Source organism: Engystomops pustulosus, chromosome 1 (assembly GCF_040894005.1).
Source record: "Engystomops pustulosus chromosome 1, aEngPut4.maternal, whole genome shotgun sequence".
NCBI lineage: Eukaryota > Metazoa > Chordata > Amphibia > Anura > Leptodactylidae > Engystomops > Engystomops pustulosus.
The window spans coordinates 98,292,248-98,318,542 of record NC_092411.1 but is presented as its reverse complement, the minus strand read 5'-3'; the positions used below and the strand labels follow the sequence as shown (position 1 = coordinate 98,318,542).

The window sequence follows — 26,295 nt, the reverse complement described above, 5'->3', positions numbered from 1 at the left end:
TTTTGTTATCAAAAGCACCTTTATTTAATTGGTAATTTTGTCATTGTAGCAAGTTATTGCAAATTTTTGTATCAAATAAATGCATTACTGTTAGATGGGTTTAGATACACGGCAATTCCTAATGAAGGTGATGAAAATATATCAAACAATATGCACTCTCGTACTCAGATTTCCACATATACACATTACAAGAGGGTTTATTTCAGTCTCTCCATGTCACCTCTACTTCATCCGTCCGGTATCTGCAGGGTGTAAATGAAATTGTTAAACATTAAAGAGTTTAATGTGTTCTAAATTTCAAGTACGAGAACCTTCCCCAGTGTCCACAAGAATTAGGCTAGGTTTATAGTTGGCTACAGAGGTGCAGAGTGTATACATAGACATATACAGGCAAACAGAGGCACAAATTGAATTTTTCCATCGTTCTTCCTCCTGCTGAGCGACATGTATGGATCCTGCAGTGCTGCATCCCCCAGACCTCTGATGACTGTATAAGAGGGCGGTTCAATAAGTACCCGTGTTTGATGACACAGGGCGTTCCTGGGGGAAGTTGGCGTTATCATTGTGTGCTGCCATCTATCAAACGATGGCAAAACAAATTGCAGACTGATTGATAAGTTAGTTTGGACTTGGCAGTCATTTGAGTAAGACGTATTTCGTGATTTTCACTAAGATAGAAAAAGCAGTATCATTCGGTACTTTGCTTTTTGTTTTTGGATGGGAAAAAATGCGAGGAGATAAAAGTTGGATGCTGTTTATGGGAACACTTCGCCATCTATGACCACAGTGTGATATTGGTTCAACGAATTTAAATGTATGCGAACATCCATTTTTGATGAGGAGTGACCAGTACACCCAGCAGACGTGGTTACCGAGGAAATCATTCAAAAAGTCCACACCATGATATTCGCTGATCGACGAATGAAAGTGCGCAAAGTGGCAGAGGCCGTAGGTGTATCGACCGGAATGGCAATTAATATTTTACATGATAAGTTGGCAGCCACATTTGGCGAAAAAGAAGGTGCTGTTTCACCACGATAACGCACCAGCACATTCATCCGGAGTTGTCGCCGCCAAACTGCATGAATTACGTTATGATCCGTATTCACCCAATCTGGCTCCCTGCGACTTTTTCTTGTTCCCTAACATGAAGAAATGTCTTGCGGGAATTTTTTTTTTGCTCAAACATGGAAGTCATCGCCGAGACAGAGGCGTATTTTGGAGAGTTCGGCAAATCCTATTTTTGAAGGGGTAAACAAAGACGGCAGGAACGTTGGGAGAAGTGTATCTTTTTAAAAGGGGACTATGTTGAAAAGTAAAAAAATAATTAAAAAAAAAAAAAATGGAGTCTTCATTTCTAACATGGGTACTTATTGAACCGCCCTCGTACATAGCTCAGCAGCAGGGAGGACCCCAGTGATCTCTGTCCAATGCATACAAAGGGTACATCCTAGCCTTATGTTGTGAGGACATATCAGGAATCATCCTGAAATCATTTCGGCGAATGGCAAAAACACAATGTGAATCCAGACATAAAGGCACTGTACCAATAATTATTATTTATCCTGTGGATAAAGGACAACAACAATACCTGAAATAACCCCTTAAACATATGCTAACAATGAATATTTGGGAGATATTGAATATGCCCTGCTACTGCAGCTCCGTACTGGAAATCACTTGAATCACAAAATGAAATAAGGTTTCCATAAGTTCCGCACATTTTTGTGAAGCACTTTGCTATATGTATAGACGTGTGCTATTCTGTCATAGAAAGTGGCCACTGCCAGCCGATATGACCATTTTGTCAAATTACATTGTAGTTTCACGCAGTAAAACGGTTTACAAATTAAATAAATTCAGGCCTGAAATACAGATGCAGTTTTCAGAGCCAAACACAGGTTTTGATACAAGAAAATGGGTTTTATTATTTATCTTTGTTATATTTAATGTAAGTCCAATTATGTCACAACAGACTGGGGAAGGATACTGACCTCTGAGTTATCCAAGAATCTTGAAGCGATGTGATCTGACCTGAACGGAACATTTCCCACCCGGCTTGGGCTATCATTGCACCATTATCAATGCAGAACCTGTTGGATACCATAGATGTCCATGTTAACATAGTTAGAGGCAAAAAATTGCACAGTGTTAGACAACTGGAGCAGTATGGCTCTGTTCTCAGTTTTTATTGGAGTGTGTTGTTGGAAAACTATTGATCATATGTTGATGTTTTATTCATAGGACAACCCAGAGTCATCATTGCAAAGCAATTTAATTTTATCCTTCCTAATTTTTCCCATTTCTATTTATCTCCTCAAAGTGAAAGTATAACAAACAATATGGATACATTTCACATACTGAAAAACAGAGTAAGGCTACATTCACATGTATGGGGGACGCATATATGGCCGACGTATATACAGCGTATATACGTCCCCCATACAGTTCTATGGCCTCACGGCCCTGTACGGAGGCGGTATGGTGCAGCAAATGTGCGGCACTGTACCGTTCCGTAGATAGATAGGACATGCGCTGTGTATTCCTATGGAGAGGGGCGGGGTGAGCAGCGATGTATGCCCATCGTACTTCGGTACATCGGGCATACATCGTGTGAATGTAGCCTAAGTCTATAAATCCAGACACCAGTACAGTGCTAGAAGTTATAACAAGGTATACAGAGAATAGCATGTCTTGTAAAGAATATAGCAAGTACTGGGGGGATATAGCCATCACAGACTCCAAATGGCAGGCAAGTACCTGTAGAGTGTGTAGGCACATGAGGACGCAGGTGAAGGGCTTACAATGGTATCTGTGCTACTAGCAATACTTCCTGCTCTGTGTAGCATGCTGGCTGATTATGAAGCGGTACAGTCACATGACAGCAAGCAGTACATGACAAGCACATGACACTGTGAGAAGTACTCCCAGAAATGGAGAGTATAAAGGTATACTGGGCGGAGTCTTCATGACTGTACGGACAGTGGATTGGCTGCAGCAGAGGAGGAGGCAATTTGGGTCTGGTGAGGGTCTGGACTGTACTGAAAGCGGGGATGCTGAGAAAGGGGCAGCGTATTTGTAATGAGAGAGTGTGAAGAGTTCATCCTCTGGGGAGAGGGGAGATCACCTTGTCCGAGGCTATACCTCCAGGACAAGACAGAGCTAGAAATCTGGGATTGTCCTGCTGGATTCAGGTGGTATGAAATAAAGACAGAGCTCAGGTCCCCCATCAGATCCTGCACACACAGCACAGTGTATATATATAGTGCAACCTCTTTGTGCAGATCTCTTTGCACAGGAATGGTCTGGTCTGCATTTTTGGCCACTTCCATAGAGTATAATAAACAATGAAAAATAAAATAACAATAAAAAATAAATTAAAAAAAAAAAATCCGATTTTTGTGAGGGATCCTCTTCTAGAGAGGTTTCATGTATTTATCTTTTTATTCCTATGTATGTGTTTTATAGTGTAGTTGGACATGTTTTAGTATTTTTACAATACTAAACAAGCAGTAGCTTGTATACTGAATGCACTCAGTGTTCTGGCCCCAATGCCCTTAGTCAATATCACAATCAGGAAGTTCCGCCCACTTCAGGAGAAGCTGAGAGGATATTACAGATGGGGCCGATAGATGTATGAGACTGTATCTCAGGATAGAAAGAAGCCAGAAGAATGATATATGAACTGTTGTAATTTTGTCAAAGGCTCTCTCCAGCAGTGCTAAAACTATTTTTTATCAAGTAACTTTACAGTTATGCTTTAAATAGTTTTAGTAAAACAGGATCAAAAGTTTCTGACTTAACAACTCCCTGAGCCTTTCTAAGAAGAGTCTATAGTGTAGGCTATAAATGCTGAATAGGATTACAATAACGTGAAGATACTCTGTATCCTGCCTGCTCTCTCCCTGGCTTATGGAAAACCTATGTGAAAAAAATAATCATGCATGAAAAAACAGAATGAAAGACATGATGTTATGTTATTATATATTAGTTATAAGCCTCTTACCTCTCATCTGTGGCAAAAAGCTTGGCACCTCGTTCTTTGCACATTATTTCCATCATTTCTTGCAACCTTAGGTTACCTATGTGTTTGAAATCATTACATTTTGTATTTATTGTAAGAAAAAATAACAGTACATTTTTGCAAACCCTGGCAGCAAAATAGAAGCTGAAGCTTTTAATCTGCACTGTGCCCTGTTGCAATGGACATGGACAAATGCTATGGGCTCTCCACGGTCCTATGTGTAAGCAGACTGCCCGAGCTGCAAATTTAAGAGTGGGTCCTATTCCAGCCCCAGTTTACAGTTCAGGCAGTTTTTTCTATGAATTTTACACCCCAACGACACACAGGCCACAAAAAACAGACAGTGATAGTTCTTAAGTGTGTCACTTTCTCTATTAAAGACCTCAGATGCATTGTATAATCTGCTCATATATTAAGTCTATATCAACAATATTTACAATCATACTTTATATAATCAGTTGTCACTTACATCCGACTCCACCCACTATTAAAACTTCTTGTGAACCGCAATGAGCCATTGCCCGTTCAGTCGTTTCCACAAGCATAGAGAAAAGGGTTTCCTGTCAGGAAAAAATAAGATAACCAACTATGAAATATATTATATATCTAGGTACTGAGCCATTCTTCTCAGGTTTTTTGTTACGTTTTCTTCACATGATTACGGAAGCTATCCTGGGGTTTTACATAGGATAGGGCCTAACCTGCTTATCAGTGGGGGTCTCCGTGATGAGACCCCCACAGATCACAAAAACGAGGGTTCCAATAGGGTCCCACGTACCTCTATCGGACCCCTCATTGCTCCGTCAGACTAATAAAGCAGACAGCCGTGCATGACCATTCTGATCCATTAATCTCTGTTCAGCTGATGGAGATCGGTGAGCACGGTGCTCGGCAATTTCAGTCAGCTTCATACTCCATTACTCTGATGGAGGTACGAGGGGTCCAACGGAGGTACGTGGGACCCCATAGGACCCCTGGTTTTTGTGATCTGTGGGGGTCTCATCCCGTGGATAGGTCCTAACTTCTGTTTGTGGGAAAACCCCTTTAATGCTCTGAGAGATATTAACATAAGAAACATCTGTGCAGAGACAGACAGGTGGGAGCTATGCTGTGACTATAACCGACTATCAATGACATGTCCCTCTATCTTTATAGCAGGTGTTATTTTCCATTCTAATTCTGCCACAGTTTCAGTGTATTATTTAATCATTGTGAAAACTGAAAGACGAGCAGATCTGCTTTCAGATACAAAGTGACAAAAAAAGATAAAAGCAACAACACAAAGGATATAAACTATAAAAGTTTGTAACACCTTGCACAAAAACAACAATGTTGCATTCTCTGGCGTAAATCTGTGCCAGGAAATAAGGGATACACCTTAGAGTAGACAGTGTAAGGCCCCCGGCACACGAATGTGCGAATCACATAATCCAGAATAATTAGAGATACAACATAATTCATGTAAGGTTCATATGCAACTTTGTATTCTGCAACACATAAATACATTTAGTAACAGCAAAAAAATAGCAAGCACCAGTCATCAAATACGTAACAGAAATCTTTATATCTTTATGACGTGCCTATGTAATAAAGGGTAAGTTTCATTATGTATAGTTTGGTATTAACCTGAAGCGAGAAGCAGAGATCTTCTGGCGTACACTCTCCAGACGAAAGCATCTTGTGTGCAACATCCTGCCAAGAAAGTAGAAAAGGTATCTGTATACCAATCATTTATAACACACAAGTTTCAAGTTATCTCCCTCCTTCTAAAATCAACTTTTACAAATATGACAATGGAACTGAAGGGCTTCTAGGGTTGTTACCAGAGCCCCTCTGTTCTGCAGCTTCACAGGCTATACTATCTCACTCACTCCCCTGCTCCGTTAGCAATTCCCCCCTCCCTCTGCCTGTGCAGCAGAGGAAGTTTCAGCACTTAGTGTTTGAGGGCTGCGTGTTTCAGCCCGTGAATCTGCAGCATAGAGGGGTTCCAGTAACACCCCAGGGATCAGCATAATTTAAAAAGTTTATTTTAAAAGGATGGAGGCCATGGATAACAAAAATAAGCAGATTACCACAGTCACAGTACCTGCGAGTAAGTGAGCGTGGTTTATTATGTTAAATTTTGATGGTAGATTTCCTTTAAAGCGTATCTGCACATCCATATCTATGTCCAGCTGATCAAGTCAGCACATCACTGCCAACTACCTGTCGACTTAAAGCTGTCTGCCTCCATGACTCCATGCTGCTGCTTTGCAGACATAATATTAGTACTTTTTCCAAGCATCTAGCCAGTTATAGGACAGGTTCTGACATGTTCCCTTAAATGAAACCTACCATGAGGAATCTACTCTCAGAAGAAGATTCCTCTCGATTGCCTATGCCTAAGGGTGGTGCACTCAGACTGCCGTCTGGCAGGAGGGGTCACTTCATCCTCTCCAGCGCACAGCGGTATGCCCGCCTGGCTGCATACGACTGTGTGAATGCACACTTAATCTGTAATTTAATAATAATCCTGGAAACTAACCTAAACTTCTTAAAAAACTTTATTTTATTAATATGTAAATTAACTACAAAGTCTACATATTACTAAAATAAAGTATTTAAAGGGGTTTTGCCATGAAAGTAAAATTCTCAAATTTCAATCCCCTAGTGATGTTTACACAATAAAGATCATTTTTAACCCTTTACTTTACAATTTTACTGGACAGAGACTCTCTAAGCAGACACATTATGATCCATCTAGTTCTGTGAGCTGACAATGTGGTTTGATTATCAGGGTACAGGGTTTATATACACTTTCATTTAGGTTCTGAACATTGTACTAGTATCTGACACAAAGAAAGAGAGAAGAGACAAATAAGTGATGATGAGATCCATGAAATGCCTATTACACACAATGACACAGTCTGCTATCCTACATCTCTGCTATTCCACAACACACTAGACCTGCTGTGCCTCTCCAGATAAAAATCCTAATTTTCCTACACCTGTAGTGCCCTCTTATGTACTGCAAATTTCGTACTTCACATCGACTATTTTCAAATTGCCTCTAGGACCCGCAGGTTAGAAAGGTATAAGTATAGTTTCACTGTCCTTGCAATGTCCTCGACAGAATTTTGTCCAGAAATAGAGCGATCAATATGGATGGCAGTGATGATGATAATAATAATACAGCAGTGCAATCTGTACATTTACACCATACAGGAAGGAAACAATAAAAATGTTTTATTAGTTTATCATTCCCCTGCTAAATACTAGTGACTAAATACGGAAACTAAGTGGTGGGGCTGCTGCAGAGGGGGAAGCTAGTGCTGCAGTCAGCTATTATAAAGACAAAATGGGATTTAGGAGGTGGAATTCTAGGTTCCTGTATACACACACTTCTTTAGTGTGTGCCATCCAACGATCTGGGCTATTCACTTTCCATGAAGGTTGCTGGTCCCACTACTTTGTTCTTGCAGAACCTGCCATGTTTCCCCCGAAAATAAGATAGTGGGGCACATTAACTTACCCGGTCCCTGCGCAATCCCCGATCCGGAATGTCAGACAAGATGTACTCTGCCACGATTCACATAGATCGTGCACCGATATCCTGTATGTGTCGCTTCCCCGCTCAGGTCCGCCCGAGTTCAACATCTTCTTCCCGTTGTATGTAAGTGGTTGGCTTGCAACACAATTTCAAAGTCAAATCCCGTGCTCAGTCCGAATCAGTCAGATTGTCCGACTGACAGCCCTCCGATTTGTGTTGCATGAAAGCTGGCACCAATGCGACTAAATCTGATCGCGTACGACACAAACCCCTTTTAAATGCGGCGCAAATCGGAAATTTTTGGAATACACGTCAAAAGTGTAGTAAATGAACCCCAGTGTCTTATATTAATTTATGCTCCTAAAGAGGCACTAGGTCTTATTTCCAAGGGATGTCTTATTTTTTCCATGAACAAGAATTCACATTTATAAAATCAACTTCTCTAACATCTTTATAACTCTCCAAACTCTGAGATTCATGCTGACTCCATTATTTTCTTCTTATTATATTCTTTGCAAGAAGCGTTGTTCTGGTAAGTGGTCTAATTTTAGAGTGCGTAACATTTCTTAAATCATAATTTTAGAGCATTTTTAAGGTTATTAATTAAAAATTAATTTTTTTAAAATTTGCCCTGTGTCACTATAAGTGGTTATAACTTTGGAACGCTTTAACATATCCAAGTGATTTTAAAATAGTTTTCTCGTGACACATTGTACTTCATGTTAGTTGAAAAAATTTGGTGGTATGTTTTGCATTTATTTATGAGAAAATCAGATATTTGGTGAAAATTTGGAAAATTCTTGATTTTCGAACTTCAAAATGTTCTACTTTTTCCATACATAGTCATAACCGCAAAAATACTTAATAACTAACATTCACCGAATGTCTTCTTTATGTGCACATGGTTTTTTATGAGGCACGGACCCGGCTCATGGAGGAGGATCGCACAGCCACGGGGCTGCAATCGGAGCAGCGGACCCCCGGGGGGGGGGGGGATACGATTCACTTTAAATGCCCCTATAGCATATAGCCGACACCCGCAGCTTCTATCCCCGGCTCCGCTCAGGAGCCGGGGCCAGAAGCATGACGTAATAGTACTGCATTTTGCGGGAACGCACCTCCCGCGATGCAGTACTATTACGTCAAATGTCGGGAAGGGGTTAAATCACTTTTTAGAGCATTTTTTAAGGGTATTAATTAAAAATTATCTATTTTCAGAACGTTTTTTGGGGTTTTGTTTTCTGGCATTTACCGTGCGATTCTGTTTTATTATACAGGTTGTTACGAATGCTAAAATACCAAATATGTGATTTTCTTTTGTGTATTTGTGTTTTTTAGACTTAATTAAGTGTTTGTATGGGAAAATGACATTTTAGGGGCTTATATTTTTATTTTTTATTTATCTATTCTAATGTTTAAACTTTACTCTTTTTTAAACTTTTTTTTACTTATACAAACCTGAACTCGAACCAGCAATGCTCTGACCGCAGCATGTAAGGGGTTAATAATCACGATCGGAGCCGGCTCCTAATGCAAGCACTAGAGCGCAGTGCCAGCGGACAGCCGCTGCTTCTGGTGCCGGCTTCCCGCAGTAACGTACTATTACGTCCTGGTGCACGTAGGTGTTAAAATGAGCCCTTCTTCTCCAGGTAGCTGATCGTAGCACATTCAATGCAACAGTAGGTGATTTTATCTAACCCATTTCAACCTCTTTCAGTATCTAAATGATCTACTAATGCAAATGTATGGTATGGGGGGAGGTGTAGCAATGACTGCTGCTTAGGGCTAGGGTTTAGTTAGATTTCACCAATGATCACAGCCAATGGGGAAGGTAAGACTTGAGAAAATAAATGACATGAGGTACAGCAAAAGCATGTTAGATACTAAAGTGTCTGCTATATCATACCGAAGGCTACATTCACACTGCAATTGCCTGCCGTACCGTAGCACGGCGGCGCCGGGGAGAGGGGGAGGTGTGTGTCCCTCGCCCCTCTCCATAGAGGAACATGGCGCACAGCGCTGTATGCCTGGAAAAGATAGGACATGTCCTATCTTTTCATGGGGTACGGAGTGGTACGGAGCCACAGGGGTGCTGCACCGTACCGTACTACTCCCGTAGACCGCTGTGCGCCCATTGCCATCTTTGCGGGGCGTATATCGGCCGTATATACGTCCCCCATACGGCAGTGTGAATGTAGCCTAACAGAGGGGCTAGAGTTTTCACAATGAATCTATAGTGAATTGTTTTATTACACAACAATGTATAAATCCAAAATTCAAGATGGATACAAAATGGAACAAGGTTTTACCTCAGTATATGACAGAATACCAGAGAACGACACATCCATTCCTTTCACAGTATAAGGCAGCTCCACAAACTTTTTGCCTCTATTAAGAAAATAAAGTAAGAACTTTTCTGTAAGTAGCTTGTTTTAGTAAACTGTTATGCCTACCACTATTATAGTCATTTTAGTCATTGTCATTTAATAGCAACACAGGTACATAGTAAGTCCCACCAATATTTTTTACAATCTCTCCTTTGCAGTTTTTAGAAAAAATAAGTTAAGTGCTCAAGGCACAAGGACCTTCCATCTTAATTAGTAATTGGGTACATCCCTTTTGGCATGCAGAGCCCAATACTGGATTGCATATTCAAACATCCTTGGATTTTATCATCTGAATAATAAAGAAAGACAACTAGACCGATTTGACCGTTTGAGTCTTCTTGCACCAATATTTTATGTGTCATGTACATTATATAATTATTTCCCCTGCTTTCTCCTGCCAAAATTGCAGTTTTTTGTTCAACCTCCCTGAAAATATTATATATAAAACAATCACCAAAAGTAATACAAAAGAAATCTATAATAAAAAATATATATTCATACTCCAGCTGCTTTCACAAAGTGCACTTGGACTCCTACCCAAACACATATGCTTTCTGAACACAATTCTTGCATTCTTGGAAATTAGCAACATTTGTTTAGCCAAATGTTATGTTTAGAGTTATGAGCCAAACCACACATTGCTACGTACAAACTGCATGCATTTTGGTGAAGACTCAAATGCATTTGGAATGCATTTTAAAACACAACGCAAACACATCATAAGAACGCAGCCTTAACCCCTTACTGACATGTGACGTAATAGTACGTCATATGCCGGGTGCGGGTGCGTGGTGCATAGCCGCTAAGTCTTTACTGCATATTACAGCAAAGGCTTACTGGTAACACCCGCTGATCGCCGCCAGCATCAGAAAAATGCCGCCGCCATCTTGGGGAGGATCGTTGCTCCCTGTGACGTCATCGGAGAACGACGATCCGTCGCCATGACAGCCGCGGGTCTTACGAAAATCTGAGGCCGTTTCGTTTTAATACTTTCATTACAATGGCACGATCGATCAGACAACCTAAAATTAAAGTACCCTAGGGAGTCTGAAAAATAGTAAAAATATATTTTAAAAAAAGTTTAAAAAATAAAAAACTATTATTAAAAAAACCCTAAACTTTCAAACCACCCCCTTTCCCTAGAACTGATATAAATATAAACAGTAAAAATCATAAACACATTGGGGCAGATTTAGCAAGCTGTCTGAAAGTCAGAATATTTCCAGTTGCCCATGGAAACCAATCACAGCTCAGCTTTAGAATATTCATGAGCACTTGTAAAATGAAAGCTGAGCTGTAATTGGTTGTCATGGGCAACTAGCAATATTCTGACTTTCAGACAGCTTGATAAATCTGCCCCATTAAGTATCGCCGCGTCCCAAAATGCCGATCAAAATATAACAATAGTTTTTCAACACATTTAACTCAGTAACGGAAAATTGTGCCCAAATTCGAAAATGGCACTTTTTTGGCAGTTTAAAAAATTCTATAAAAAGTGATTAAAAGGTCGTACAGTCCTAAAAATGGTAGTATTGAAAACGTCATCAAAAGTCGCAAAAAATGACACCACACACAGCTCTGTACATCAAAGTAAAACCAAGTATATTAGCGCTAAAAGATGGCAAAATATTTTTTTTTGTACAGGAGGTTTTAATGATTGATGTATGAAAACATTATAAAACCTATACAAACTTGGTATCCCCGTAATCGTATCGACGTACAGTGAAATACGTAAAATTCAAGCCCACAAGAAAAGGGCACAAATGCGTTTTTTCACCAATTTCACACCATTTGGAATTTTGTTTAACGCTTCCCAGTACACGGCATAGAATATTAAATACCACCATTTTGAAGTGCAATTTGTTACGCAGAAAAAAAACTGTCACACAGCTCTGAAAGAGGGCTGCGGTGGGAAGGGGTTAAAGGGAATCGACCATTTGATTTCATTCATTATGAACCAAACATACCTTGAGAATGCTGTTACTTCTCTGATGCAGGAGCATATCTTGTTTAATCCATGAGTTAAGAGGTTTTGCTAAAAAAAACAATTATGTCATTCAGGACCTTGGGAAAGCTAGATTGAATGCTTCTTCCAGGACATAAACACATTACCAGCTGTCTGCACTATTAGACAGGACTAATTAACCGGAGCTGTATCACTCATACACAGCAGCTGGGGGATGGTGCAGCGATTGATTATTCTGCTTGTCTGTTATAACATCATTCTCCTGATCAGTGTAAGAAGAGAAGCGCTGAGCCAGGCATAGGAGCAACAGAGACTCATTATCCTGAATTTTATAATTGTTTTTTCAGCAAAATCACTTCTGCATCAGTGTAGCTACAGAATTTTCTAGTTATGTTTGGTTCATAATGCATCAAATCAAATGGTAGATTTTCTTTAAGGGAAAATATAAGGTCCTAAATAAGCCAATAACAAAGGGGATGAAATCAATTGGATATAACTGGATAGAAATAAAAAACATCATGCATGTAGCCAACCTCCAAAAAGACTTGCTCCATTTGTCTTATTTTTTATTCTTAAGGGTGATGACACAAGTTGCGTTTTTGGACCGTTTTAAAGCATACGGTTTCAGTCCGTTTAAAAAAGCATGCATTTTAAAAACACATCCGTTTTCTAATGTTTTCCATGTGCTGGTTTTAACCCCTACGGGACTCAGCCTCTTTTGTCCTTAAGGACGCGGCCCCATTTTTCAAATCTGACCTGTGTCACTATAAGTGGTTATAGCTTTGGAACGCTATAAGATATCCAGGGGATTTTGAGATTGTTTTCTCGTGACACATTGTACTTCAAATTAGTTAAAAAATTTGGATGAAATCTTTTGCGTTTAGTTATGAATAAAACCAAAATTTGGGAAAAATTTGGAAAAATTCTTTATTTTCAACGTTCTAAATTCTCTACTTTTGATGCAGATAGTCATAGAACCCAAATAAATTCATAACTTACATTTCCCAAATGTCTGCTTTATGTTGGCATGGTTTTTTAAGACTCCACATGCTTTAAAATGGCCCAAAAATGCAACGTGTGGCATCACCCTTAGGTCAAGAAGAGTGGGAGAATAACTTTATTTCATTGGTTTGCTAATTACATGGAAATTTTAGTGCTCAATTCATACTCACTTCTTAGCCATTTGTTCAATGTTATATCCGGGACTGGGATCATTTGAAATCTTAGATAAAATCAAAAATATATCTCAATTTAGAATAAAAAAAATCTTTATTGTAATAATAAAGTTTGAGAAAAGTAGAGAATATCATACCTTCAACACCCTGGCAAAACGATCTAGACAGTTTCCAACGGCAATATCTATTGTCTCTCCAAATATCCGGTACCGATGCTCAGAATATGCAATGACCTGTGCGAAAGAAGACGAAAGCTTTTAGCAATACTAAATTCTACAGCTTGTGCAACTTGCAACTCGCCAATCTTATGACACACAACAGTGAAAATTGCCCATGTTAACGAGGACCTGTCACCCAATTTATCGGCACTAGGAGCTGCTTACTAAAGTAAGCAGCTCCTAGTGCTTGATCAAACGCCCCAGTGTTACAGTGATAGCGTTACCGGAAACCTCCGTTAACGCTATCAAACACTGCGGCAGGGTACAGTGTAATCATCGCACAGCTTGCAAAGCTGTCCGATGTATTCATGAGGGGGCGGGGTTGGGGCGTGGCTAGGGGCGGTGACTGCCGGCTTTGCAAGCTGTCCGATGATTACACTGTACACCACAACTATAGTTAATGAATTAATCGGTTTATGTTTGCAACGTTTGCTTATGATTTTTAGGGTTATTTAAGAAGGACTAGTTGCTGTTACCTAAGAAAGACTTGTCAGATGTGACAAAGAAAAAACGTTTCATGCCCCTTTTTAGACTTTGTTCACACCTCATTATTGTTTATGCATGGAAATGCTCTAAACATGGTCATGCAATATCTATGCCTCTGAAAAATACAATCTAGCTATTCATCTTTCATTGATGAAGAAAATAAAAATATTCAACATTTGGCCATTTTTGGGGATAGAATATATAACCGTTTCCTTTCCATTTCATCATGGCCATTTACGTGAACCCTTGCATTGTGATACTAATTCACAGAAGCTGCAGGGAAGAGATCTCTTCTCCCCCATCCAATATGAAACAACCAAGCTCAGTACATCTTCAGTTTAGAATGGTCCTCTACAAGGAGTAGTGTGTGTGATACTTTTTTTTGTTTCTGAAAGGATAGACTTGTATTGTGTTGCTCAGTTGTAAGAGACTTACCTGTGTATTGCCTCCGCTGACATACAGCACAGTGGGATTTTTGGCTCCTGTAATCAAACGCCCCATCTCTATGTGCCCAATGCAATGATTCACACCCAGCAGGGGTTTTCTCCACAACTGTGCGACTGTTCTTGCAACTATGGCTACAGACAACAATGGTGCTCCCATGCCAGGCCCTACACAGTAAGAAAAGGTATATTTCAGTATATAGTTTATTTATCCTTCCTTACTTACTGCGGTTTCTTCTCTATTGGATAAAGAATGCTGAATAAATAATCACACTAAGGCTTCATTCACACAACCGTGTGTTTCACCATCACTCCTCCCCTCTCTAAATGAAGGCCCGTTTCAGTCATAGTGCGTTGTGTAATAGACCTCTATTGGGCCTGCGATCTGGCTGCAATTTGTGCCTCCAGATCAATATGGTTGTGTGAATATAGCATGATAAACAGAAACCAATACATGGTGAGCATCATTTATTAAAATATATATTTATACGATCACATCCACAATACAATCCGGCAATACTGTTGAGATGGCTGAAGGCAAATACATATAATGTAATGCTATATATAAACCAGGATGGCCACTCTGTCCATAATGCCAAGCAGCCGGGTGTCGCACCCACATCATTACTCATTACTGAACTATACTAAAGATAAAGCAATAAAGGGGTTACACGAAATCTACCACCGGTATATGAGGTTTTTTAGCTAAAGGCACTTACTGGTGGGCTCTGTGCTGCTGATCCAGGAACATATCGTGGTTAGGCACAAAAATAGTTGCTTTTATCAAAAAATCAACTTTAGATGATATTCAAATGAAGCTCATGCGCTACTTCCATGTCATAGCTTACATTCGGTAGTCTGCTGAATTATAATTATGCACACCTCCTCTTTAGCTGGCCTCCTCCCCCCTGTCTCTGAGAGCCGGTGACATCACCTGGCTCTTCGTGCATGTGCATTGTATACTCACGCAGCCGCTGTAAGGAACAGCCAGGCGCACAAGTGTAGTATATAATGCGCATGTGCGAGAAGTGCCGAGAGCTCTCAGATGCAGGGGGAGGAGGCTAGCAAAAGAGAAGGTGTGCATTATTATAATTTGTCAGACTGCCAAATGTAAGCTATGACGTGGAGGTAGCGTCCAAACTTCATTTGAATATCATCTAAAGTTGATTTTTCTGCCAAATCAACGGTTTTTGTGCCTAACCACGATATGTTCCAGGATCAGCAGCACAGAGCCCACCAGTAAGTGCCTTACTAAAAAACCTCATGGTAGATTTCCTGTAATAATGATAGTCCATAATGCAGGGCTCTTATCTCCTGCAAAAAACCAGAAGCAGTTAGCTTTGTGTCCCTGTATCTGCAGAGTGATATTAATGCAGTCTCAGCTCCTTTTGGAAAATAAATGAGTCAGGGCGCGTTCACACGTTCTGCTAGCGTCGAGTTCATAACGGGACACTAGCGCACAGGGGGCAGGGCTCTGGCCGATCACATATGTGTTTTGCACGCGATCGCATGCGGTTCTCTGGAAACACATATGCGATTGGTTGAACGCGGCGCTAACAGAACGTGTGAACGTACCCTCAGGGCCACAGTTCCCTAAAGGTACACACTGGGATCTCCACTTATAAACAGCTAAGCCGCTGCAGTCTGAAGAGTCTTGGTTTTGGAGGCTTTTTTGAATGCATACCAGAAATGTATGTGTTTTTCATGTTTACCGTGCATTTGGCTGATTTGAAAGCGTTTGACTTCATTGCTGGAAGTGTAAGTAGCTGTGAAATGTTAACACAGCTACTTATACTTCAAGCCATAAACAAAAATGCTTTCAAATCAGCAGAACGCATAGTAACATGTAAAACCCATGCATATCAGGCACGTATGTCTAAAACCGCATCCAAAAACGCCTCATGTGACCGCACCAGAGGGTTCACTGGTGGGGTTCATACCAGCATCCAGTCAGTAAATGAAGAAACATCAGAGCACAGCATTATAAACTTGTCTTCTCCAGGGGGACATATTGCTACTCCTTCACCTGTTTTATGATTTTTGCTTTTCCCAAGGGGAGACTACCAAAATGGTCTTGGAGCAAACACATATGAACACGCATACACAACATTGGCCATTGTACCTTTTGTGTACGCCACACAGTCTATATCCTTTGGTTGGACATTTGCCTCTTCAAGAGCCTCCTTTAGCACATCCAGAATACAGGAGCGATGGTGACGGGCTGTATCACTGGGCATGAAACCTTTAACATTACATGGAAATGCATTATCATACATAGATACAGAAACTAGTGAAATATATCTTATTATATAGGAAAGAACATAACATGAATCAGTTACAACTATTACTATAAATTTTCCCTGGTTGGAGCGTATTATTGGAATGTAGTATAGTCAGGTAAGGGGTTCACCTGCAGCATTGAAAATAGTTGAACAACTGACTTTGACTATTTTTGTTGCTCCCATTGTCTTGAATAGAGTGTGCATGGCCAATTTCAACAACATGTTTATTTGGAGAACACAGGGTGAAGAGACCTCCATTCTAGGGACAGGTCCCAAAGGAAGGTATTTATGACATAATTTAATGTACATATAACCTAAATGCTGTGTTCAAATGTTCCGTTTGGTTCGCATTTCCATACGCAATACAGACTAAATCAGAGGGGCTCGGCCTGATCAGTTATGCGTTGCAACCAAATGCAACACTGGGTACTCCTTTCAATTAAAACGCATGTGCATTTGGGCTGAGCCCCTCCCGATTCTGTATAGATTGCATTTTTTAAACGCAACCCAGATGGAAAACCCATTGATTCCTTCTGGAAAGTGCCTCTCACAGTGAGAACAATAGTGAAATCATTGTGCTTTATACAAGAAGCAAAACATTTTAACCTGTCTGCCCATTGACAAAAAACATCAGCGACAGCGGGTACAGGTGCCAAGCCTGCAGTGATGTCTTTCGATGTCACTGCAGTTTCTCCTTCTTCCTAGGAACAAGTCAATACATGAGATGGAAAGGCCGAAAGAAACCTAGGAGTTACAGAAAAACCTGCAAGTCACAGGCTGATTTGTTTTTGATTTTTGCAAAAGCGTGACCCAGCCTGCATCTTTTTTTCGCTATTAATAACAAAAGTGTGATGGAAAGTACCAAACACAAAAAGAAGGAAAAAAAAGAGACATCCAGGACCAGGCAACAGGGGTCTGTCCGGGAATACAGGGGCACACGTGTGAACAGGCACAAACGATCCACCGTCAGGGTGCATGTGAGGCTCCACAGCATACAACAATACAATATAAAGAATGGAGGCACTCACCGACTTGAGGGTCAGTCTTCATCCCCCAAAGAAGTGAAGATTGATCCCTAAGTTGGTGAAGGCCTCCATTCTTTATATTGGATTGTGATGGAAAGTAACCTTCAGTACATTAAACTCAATGGGGAATGGAAAGTGAACAGAAAACCTTAAAATGCTTCTCCGAAAAATCCTGACCAAAGGTGTGAACTGGTAAGTGATTTGCACTATTCTCACCTTGTCCTGGGGGGGTAATGTAAGTTCTTCGTGGGTTGCTTAAAACCTTCCCATCTTGAACAATGCCCACTCCAATCTTGTTGGCGCTTCCTTCAAACCCCAGGACAATAGTCATTGCGACAGCCTACAACAAAAATAATAAAACATTACTATGTGTCTCACCTAGGTTGTATGGTCCTGAGGAGACACTGAAACTACTAGGATGTAAAAAAACTAGGTAACAATGTATATGTTCCTGACCATCTGACATGAACATTGGAAAAACTGTTTCTTGATTTGTTATGTTTGCTTATATTTTAGTGACACGTGTTCAGCATCACAGGAAGTGTTGTCATGAGGATCACTTGAGGATGAGGGCGGCTTCACATACTGCATGAGGGCTTTCATGATACATACATTTTAGGTTCAGTATCAGGGTTTAGAGGCACACGTTTTGGGTGCATTCATCCTATGGTGCTCACTACAGTTTTGATAGGAGGATGAAGGGTTAAAGGCTACTTTGGATACAAGTGAATGGCTTGTTCACACTTCTGCACATTTAGTAATCCTGAGCCATACCAAATAGAATTATATCAGCGTGTCCTTAGTAATAATATAATATGACATTAGATCCGTGATCTCCGGGGGCAGCAGCAGCGCCTCCGCTGTGGTGGTGGCCACATGTCTGTACTGTACCTGTCCTCCGGAGCTCCGCCCCTTCCCGCGGCCTGGAACCACGTGTCTCTGTTGTGTCTCGCTTCCCGCGACGTGTTTCCGGGCCGCCTCGTGTGGAGCTTCCTCTGTGGTGTCTTTGTGTGGAGTGTCCACGGGGGCTGCAGGAGCGGTGCGGGTGTGCGGATTATAGCGGCGGTTAGTATTGCATGGCTCCCTATGGCAGTTGCACAGGGCTGAGCTTACACACCGTTCACACGTGGCTAGAATCTGCAGCGTTAGACCTGGTTGTACTTCTAGTAAGGAGTGAATGGAGACCTTGGGAGCTTCTTGCTGCAGATCCTGTGCTTGAGACGTGTCAGATCCGCAATGTTTTTGTAAATATCTAAATATAACATTGATCTATTTTTAATACGTCTATATTTAGCAGAATTCTTATAGAGTGATCTTCATTGTATAATGTTACACCTCTTTGCAAATATTATTTCTGTAGCACTTGATCTCAAGATCTCTGATTGCAGTCACTACTTCCAGTGGATACAGATCTACCCTGATCACTGAGGCAGGGCTCCTTATAGTTACCTAGGGCAGATCTGCATCTACTGGGAGTAAATTATGTACTAGTCTCAGCAAGCAGAAACCTGTAGGAAGCAGTAGGCTTAAAAGAACTTGGAATATTTGTTTAAAGATAAACATATAAATATGTATGATTTTTTTTTTTTTTGCTGGTGCAGAGGATGTAGTGTGATTTTCAAATCTGTTTTATGGATCACCTATCCATAGTATAATAGATGCATATACACCTTTCTGATCATTACAGGCCAGTGTAAAGCTGCAATACCAAGCACAGCCACTGTGAAATATACAGCACTGTAAATAACAGAGACCATAACAAAGTCCAGTCTTGTATCTCTTGTACCTGATATTGATCACCTATTTGTACCTCTTTATAAAACTAAAAAAAATATTATTACAGCTGATATGCGGCTGGTTTATAGGTCCCATTTTATACTTCAAAATCTTACCCTCACCGCTGTTCTATGAATGAGCAATATCTTAGATCATAGCGAGGCCATGTACTGGGTCATTTTACAGTTCAGCGTTTATCAGAAAGGAAAGATGCCCTTCCTAGTTCTTATCACCTACTCTATAATGTCAGGCTTAGTTCACACCAGTGTTCAGCAGGTTCTGTTCCACCTTCCATTATTCATAGCGGAAAAATAGCAGTTGGGCAATTTTTATCCTGCTATAACTAACAGATGTGTAATAGAAGACCTTTACAGTTTGGTATATGTTCCCCTAAAACTTATCCTGGACTAACCCCTGCCTCCTCACATAAATGCATCCTCACTACTGCACTCTCCGTATGGGGCCAGCATCCTACATTGACCTTAAAGTAACGTCTTTACTGCTGACAGAAGAATAAAAACTGCTTTCCTCTACATTTGGTTTCACAGTTATGTTATGTTCTATGTTCCTGATGCACAAGTTTAATATACTATTAATTGTTTGGAACAGGTGCAAAATTCAAGACGCTTCGATCTTTGCTGTTCGCACGTCTGATCTCTGTCATCCCCAAAATGCCTAAAAGAGGAAAGAAGGAGGACGTCAAGGCAGAGACTGAGAGTGCTGTACCGGATGAGGGTGAGTACGGTGCCAAGTAACACATGCAAAGACTTCACTAGTTTGGAGCCTTTAGAGTTTACAATTTCTCCACCCCACAGAACCTGAAAACAAGAAGGGAAAGAAGGGAGGCAAGGAAGCTGAACCTCCAATCCTTTATGAAGATGGTCCTGATAAACTGACCACCGAAGATGGCAAAAAGTACACACTGAAGATCAGCTCATGGAATGTGGATGGTATTAGAGCATGGGTCAAAAAAGAGGGTGTACAGGTATGTCCTCTGCAGTGCAAGCCACTTGGTCTGCAGAAGTTGTAGTTTATATCTCTCCCTGATACATCTGGTGGACATAAAGCATAGTCTGTAGTTGCGCGGTGTAGCTGGAACTCTATGACTGAAACCACACAGACTGATGCTGTCTCATACACTAGTAGGTCAGTCACACAGACATAAGTTACTAGATGCCTCTAATCTGTTGTATTAGGAAGAGGACTCCATTGTGATTTCTCCAAGCCATGGTGAATTCAACATATTCGCCGAATGTCTTGAGCTCCCACATGCGCATCTCCACACTGTGCCCACAAAAATACCAAAGTCGCTTACAGCATAATGTCACCTGGATAACAACACTGAAAAAACATACCCCCATATACTATGAATCACAAAGAACACCTTCTTAATTGAGATATATATGGCCCTTTCTGATTATGAAAATTAATATGCAGCTCCCTAATGATTTTATAAAGAGTGCTGCCCTTATGGAAGAGCTCCATAAACCACCCCATCCACCCTCTGTTTAGTCATATATAGTACTCAATTATAGCTCCTCCCATTTGAATTCTGGGCACTATATTCAGCACCCTCTCCAGTTTAGACATATACTGAGCCCCAAAATACACCCTTACTTAGTTAAAAACTGGCTCCAGTGTGAAATTTTTTTTAAATCTGGTAACGTTTATTGATAAACAAAAATAAATGACAATGGCATTTTTGTACAATTATTGTCTAATAATATTGCATCAATTCGTACAGGAAAAAATACTCCCACAAAACAAGAACAACTCCCCCCCCCCCCCCAATCCCTGCGATCTGGCCCTTCATCCATCAATTTTGTTGAACCCCTCATAGGAGTGCTTGTTTTCTTTTTATTTCAGTGCCACCTTTACCCACATATGCCTAAACAGATGATGTTCAAAGTCCCATCAATCCACCAGGTCTAGCTCTCATCCAGCAACGCATCAATTCCTTGGCAGTCTACCCATTTCATCTACTGCTTCTGAAACTTAGCTACCGCCTTTCTCTTTACATACACTCTCAGTTCCATAGGGATAGTGTTATTCAATATACCCTTTATTTTACCTACATCTGGAGGGGAATCATCCAACCAATGGCTGGCAATGGATTTCCGTGCTTGATACAGAATTTTTGCCACTGCCAACTGTTCCCTCTGAGGGACATCCAGCTGACCTACGCAACCGAGCACACACACACCTTGGGTTCGCTCGGGACCTGCACCTCAAAAACCTCATAGTCTGCGCACATCCTCCCATAACCTTGACAAATGAGGACAAGACCAGAACATGTGCATCGCATCTGTCTCATCCGCTCCACACTTTGGGCAACATGCATCCCCACGCACCCCCATCCGTCTGAGCACCAAAGGTGTCCGATATACCCTGTGTACGAGAAACAGTTGCGATCTCCTCTGAGCCACATTTAGTGACAGTACACTGTGGGACGCTACCACATCTTCCCACTCCTCGTCCAGTATGGGTCCCACATCGCCCTCCCATTTTTCACGGACAGCAGCCATCGGATCTCCTAGGGCCCCAGGGTGAAATTAATAAAACAGATACTTACCTTAAGCTCCTGTGCATATTTTAGTACTTTAGGTACAACATCTTTGGCCGGTTCTTCATGCTTTTATGCACCCACAATTGCCTTGGGCATTACAAAAAAAAGGGAGAAAAAGCCCATATAGTATAAATAAAGCCTTATCTTTCAGCACATGTAATAATAAACATGTATAAATGTGGCACACGGATAATGAATTCTTTTCTTACCTTTGCAGTGGGTACGAGAGGAAGATCCTGACATTCTATGTCTTCAGGAGACAAAGTGTGCGGAGAAAGCCCTACCAGCAGACATTAAGGACATGCCTGAGTACCCCCATAAATATTGGGCCTGCTCTGATGAAAAAGAGGGCTATAGTGGAGTGGCAATGCTTTGTAAGGAGAAGCCAATTGATGTCACATATGGCATTGGTAAGTACTTGTCTTTTCTCTGTATAATCTCTGCTTGCTGAACAGTTGTCTTTTATATAAACTTGCTTTTTGCAAATGGCTTTCACTAAGGAAAAGGCATTAAGATGTGTGGGTTTTTTATATAGAAATTCCTTGAAGCAGAATAACTTATCCTGTCTTATATTAAGACTAAGCTTAGACTGATACAGGCCACAATGCCAAAGTAATCACAGCAGCTTCTGCTGGAAGATAAATTAAGTACATCTTCAGTATATGTCTAAGACCCAATTCACACCTGTGCACCGACTTCCATTATTATCTTTCATTACTAAAACTCTAGGAAGTTTTAACAGATGCATTAAAATGTCATTGCTTCCCCTAGTGTCCGTTTGCACCACTTCTGTCATTTGAGATAGAAAATAATAGCGCTTAAGCATCTATCCTGTTGTCTGCTTGAATTACAAAAGTGGTGTAAATTCATGTATATTCTACAGTGAAATTTACGCTTTTAGGCTGCATTCACACGACCGCAAGGGGGACGTATATACGGCCGACGTATATAGGGCCGATATACGTCCCCCATAGACGGCAATGGGCGCGCCGCGCCCTACAGGAGCGGTACGGTGCCGCACACGTGGGACATGTCCTATTTTTTCAGGTCATATGGCGCCGTGCGCCATGTATCACTATGGAGAGGGGCGGGGGTGAGCAGCGCTCTCCTCCTCTCCCCGCGCGCTGCCGTGTGCCCGCCGTGCTGCGGTACGGCGGGCACCGGTCGTGTGAATCCAGCCTTACTGATGAATAATAACGGAGGCCTAGATGTGAGTGTGACTTTATGATGTGAGTTTGCCTAGATGGGAGTGTGGCCTTATAATACGACCTGTTGGCTTATTTCACATTACAGTTTTGGAGTATTTTCATGTTTGCTACCGGGGCACTTAGTTTTCAGATTTAAAAAAAAAAAAGTAAAATGTGGTGCAACACATGTTTCCCAGTTTTTAAGGCAAATTGTGACAATTAACTATTTTTGTAATTAAATGATTTTTGGTTTCTAACATGTTTCTGTTTTTTAACATTATTCTACCAGGGGTTGAAGAACATGATAAGGAGGGCCGTGTAATTACGGCTGAATTTGGCTCCTATTATTTGGTTGCTGCTTATGTTCCCAATGCCAGCCGTGGCCTGACACGTCTTGACTACCGTCAGCGCTGGGACGTAGACTTCCGAGCATATTTAAAAGGGTTGGACAGCAAAAAACCACTGATTCTATGTGGTGACTTAAATGTTGCACACCAGGAGATTGACTTGAAGAACCCCAAAGGCAACAAGAAAACCCCTGGCTTCACTCCTCAGGAGAGAGAGGGATTCGGAACGCTGCTGGCTGAAGGCTTCATAGACAGCTTCCGCCAGCTGTACCCTGACCAGCAGTATGCTTACACGTTTTGGACATACATGATGAATGCTCGGGCTAAGAATGTTGGGTGGAGGCTCGATTACTTTGTCTTGTCAAAAGCTTTGCTTCCATCCTTGTGCGACAGCAAGATCAGGAACAAAGCCAAGGGAAGCGACCACTGCCCAATAACCCTTTATATGGCCATATAAAAGAAACTAGGGATAGTCCTTTAATTCACTGTATGAAGACTTGGCTTGTGCTTATGACTAGTAAAGCACTTAGTCAAGTCCTTAACATATACAATAAAATATAGTTTTAGTGCTTTGATACTTGATGCATGTAAATGCACATAAAGTGAACATCTGGAAAACATTCTGCTTTTAGGAGATTGGAGGACAAATTTTATATGTATTGAGGTGTCCCGAATCTCTTTCAGTCATATTTTATCATTCCAGTACTTTTTTGTCATGGTGAATAAGCTGAAGCTAGACTGTAGCAGCTTATTACTCCCACCCCTATTCAAAGCACATGCACTCTTGACTGAGACAAAGGTGTGCCGCTGCTGCTTGGGGTGTAGCTGTTGACCAAACAACAGTTATCTAACATTTATGACTACTAAGTCATGGCCATGTAAAGAGGTTGATGATGTATCTTAGCCATAAGATAGGACAAATTTAATTGGTGCTTTTCTGTTAAATGGCTTTTTGCCATGTAGTGTTTTGACTATGAAAAAAAATAAAATGGTTGTTTTTCAATTCCCAAGTTTTTCCTATTCTTTATAATAATAATAATAATAATAATTCTTTATTTATATAGCACACACAGATTACACAGCGTTGCACAGAGCTTGCCAAATTGTTATTCTTTCAAGAACCTGGTCATTTTGAGTCAATTATGTGGGTTACATATAAGCTGCGCTGGAGACCTGCTCTCTAAGCTAGACAGTGTTTTCTTTCCATTTATGATGGTGATGTGTTACACTATAATAAACATGGTACGTGTGTGGCTTGTATTCCTTCCTTTACCAGAGTAGGTATATATATATATAATATCTTTATCTATATCAACCCTGTCTAGGCTCATACAGATGCTGTAATTATGGTAAAAGGTTCCTTTTTTTTTTATATCTCTCCCTGATACATCTGGTGGACATAAAGCATAGTCTGTAGTTGCGCGGTGTAGCTGGAACTCTATGACTGAAACCACACAGACTGATGCTGTCTCATACACTAGTAGGTCAGTCACACAGACATAAGTTACTAGATGCCTCTAATCTGTTGTATTGGGAAGAGGACTCCATTGTGATTTCTCCAAGCCATGGTGAATTCAACATATTTGCCGAATGTCTTGAGCTCCCACATGCGCATCTCCACACTGTGCCCACAAAAATACAGGTTTGTTTAATCTATGTGCCCTATATAAAGAATTATTATTATTATTGGTGGGGGTCTCAGTGATGAGACCCCCCCTCTCCACAGATCACGAGAACGGGGCGTCTGAGTTAGCTCTGTCAGACCCCTCTTTCCTCCCCGAGATTAGCAGTGCAGATAGCCGGGCAGCATCATTCATCTCTATGGAGCTGCCGAAGATTGCCGAGCACCGTAAAATCTCCATCAGCTCTTTAGAGATGAATGGGGCAGCCCGGACATGTGTGAGGGGATGCTCCATTCATCTCTTGAAGCAAAGAGGGGTCAGACGGAGGTACATCCGACTCCTGTTCTCATTGAAATATGTCGAAACAAACTTGCTTGTGGATAACCGGCCTTTCCGCTTCGTCCCCCATGACGGCCCAACCTGGAGGATGCCCCTTGACCTCTGCAGGGACAGGAAGAAGAGAGGTTAAATGCTCCCCCCCTTGCATCCTCCCGCCAGTGTTCTTCCTGTCCCTGCCGAGGCAGGACAAGAGAGGTGCCCTCTCTCCTCCAGGGGGGGGGGGGACGAAGTAAACTTACGGGTAGTCCTGGCTGGCTAAATCCCGGCGGGCTGGGGCGTTCGGTCGGCCTTGTGTCCTCCCTTTCGCCGCCCTTCCAGTCCGTTCGTCCTGGCCGCCGCTCCGCGATCCGTGTGTGAGCGCGCGGCGGCCGAAAAAACTACAATTCCCGGCGTCCTCGAGGTCCGATGACGACTTCCGGTCGCGACCGGAAGTGGCGGCTCACAGGACCGCAATGCATCCCTGGGAACGGGAGCACGGCGCAGGCGAAGTCTACAGGGGGATGGGCTCCCCATTAAGGTATTTAAGGTCACCTGGAGCAGGTAGTCACGCTGATCTCAGGTCTAAGATCTGTGTGTGACGCTGCGGTGCTGGTTTCCTGTGCTGTGTATTTCTGAAATTTTCCTGTGCGCTTCCACGGCTTTTATGATGGCTGACGAGGCAGACCCTACCTTCCTGCATCCTCCGGTTTCTGTAAGTGGGATTTTGTGCAGGTTTGGGTTTTTTACTGTGTGTAAAATAGTGGGTCATTTATTATCCTCCGCTTGCCCTTTCAGGAGAAAGACCAAGGGTCTAAAACGAAAGGCAAGGAGGATAAAGGGGATAAGACGAGCAGGTCTGAAAAACCCGAGAAAAGCCGGCTTAGAAAGTGCAACATGTGTGCCCACTCTATGTCCGACTCATACAAAAAGCCGATTTGCAAGTC

At 41.5% G+C, this 26,295-nt stretch overlaps 2 protein-coding genes across 3 annotated transcripts; one reads left to right on the top strand and one right to left on the bottom strand.

Annotated features, from left to right (window-relative positions):
- OSGEP (O-sialoglycoprotein endopeptidase) lies at positions 1 to 18,569 on the bottom strand. Of its 2 annotated transcripts, none has more exons than XM_072149461.1 (12): positions 18,427 to 18,569; positions 17,752 to 17,875; positions 16,351 to 16,470; positions 14,221 to 14,396; positions 13,219 to 13,314; positions 13,079 to 13,128; positions 9,863 to 9,941; positions 5,651 to 5,716; positions 4,494 to 4,584; positions 4,007 to 4,082; positions 1,995 to 2,093; positions 1 to 242 (listed from the first exon to the last, which is right to left on the bottom strand). In XM_072149461.1, the coding sequence occupies exons 2-12, from the start codon at positions 17,864 to 17,866 to the stop codon at positions 203 to 205; spliced, it is 1,008 nt and encodes a 335-aa protein (XP_072005562.1). In that variant the 5' UTR covers positions 17,867 to 17,875; positions 18,427 to 18,569; the 3' UTR covers positions 1 to 202. The 2 variants fall into 2 exon arrangements, with proteins under 2 accessions (XP_072005562.1, XP_072005570.1); XM_072149469.1 differs by having other exon boundaries at positions 18,310 to 18,432.
- Positions 18,512 to 24,411, top strand: APEX1 (apurinic/apyrimidinic endodeoxyribonuclease 1). The gene is made up of 5 exons (XM_072149481.1): positions 18,512 to 18,600; positions 19,921 to 20,046; positions 20,127 to 20,296; positions 22,095 to 22,287; positions 23,354 to 24,411. The coding sequence occupies exons 2-5, from the start codon at positions 19,983 to 19,985 to the stop codon at positions 23,866 to 23,868; spliced, it is 942 nt and encodes a 313-aa protein (XP_072005582.1). The 5' UTR covers positions 18,512 to 18,600; positions 19,921 to 19,982; the 3' UTR covers positions 23,869 to 24,411.
- Positions 24,412 to 26,295: the final 1,884 nt, after the last annotated feature.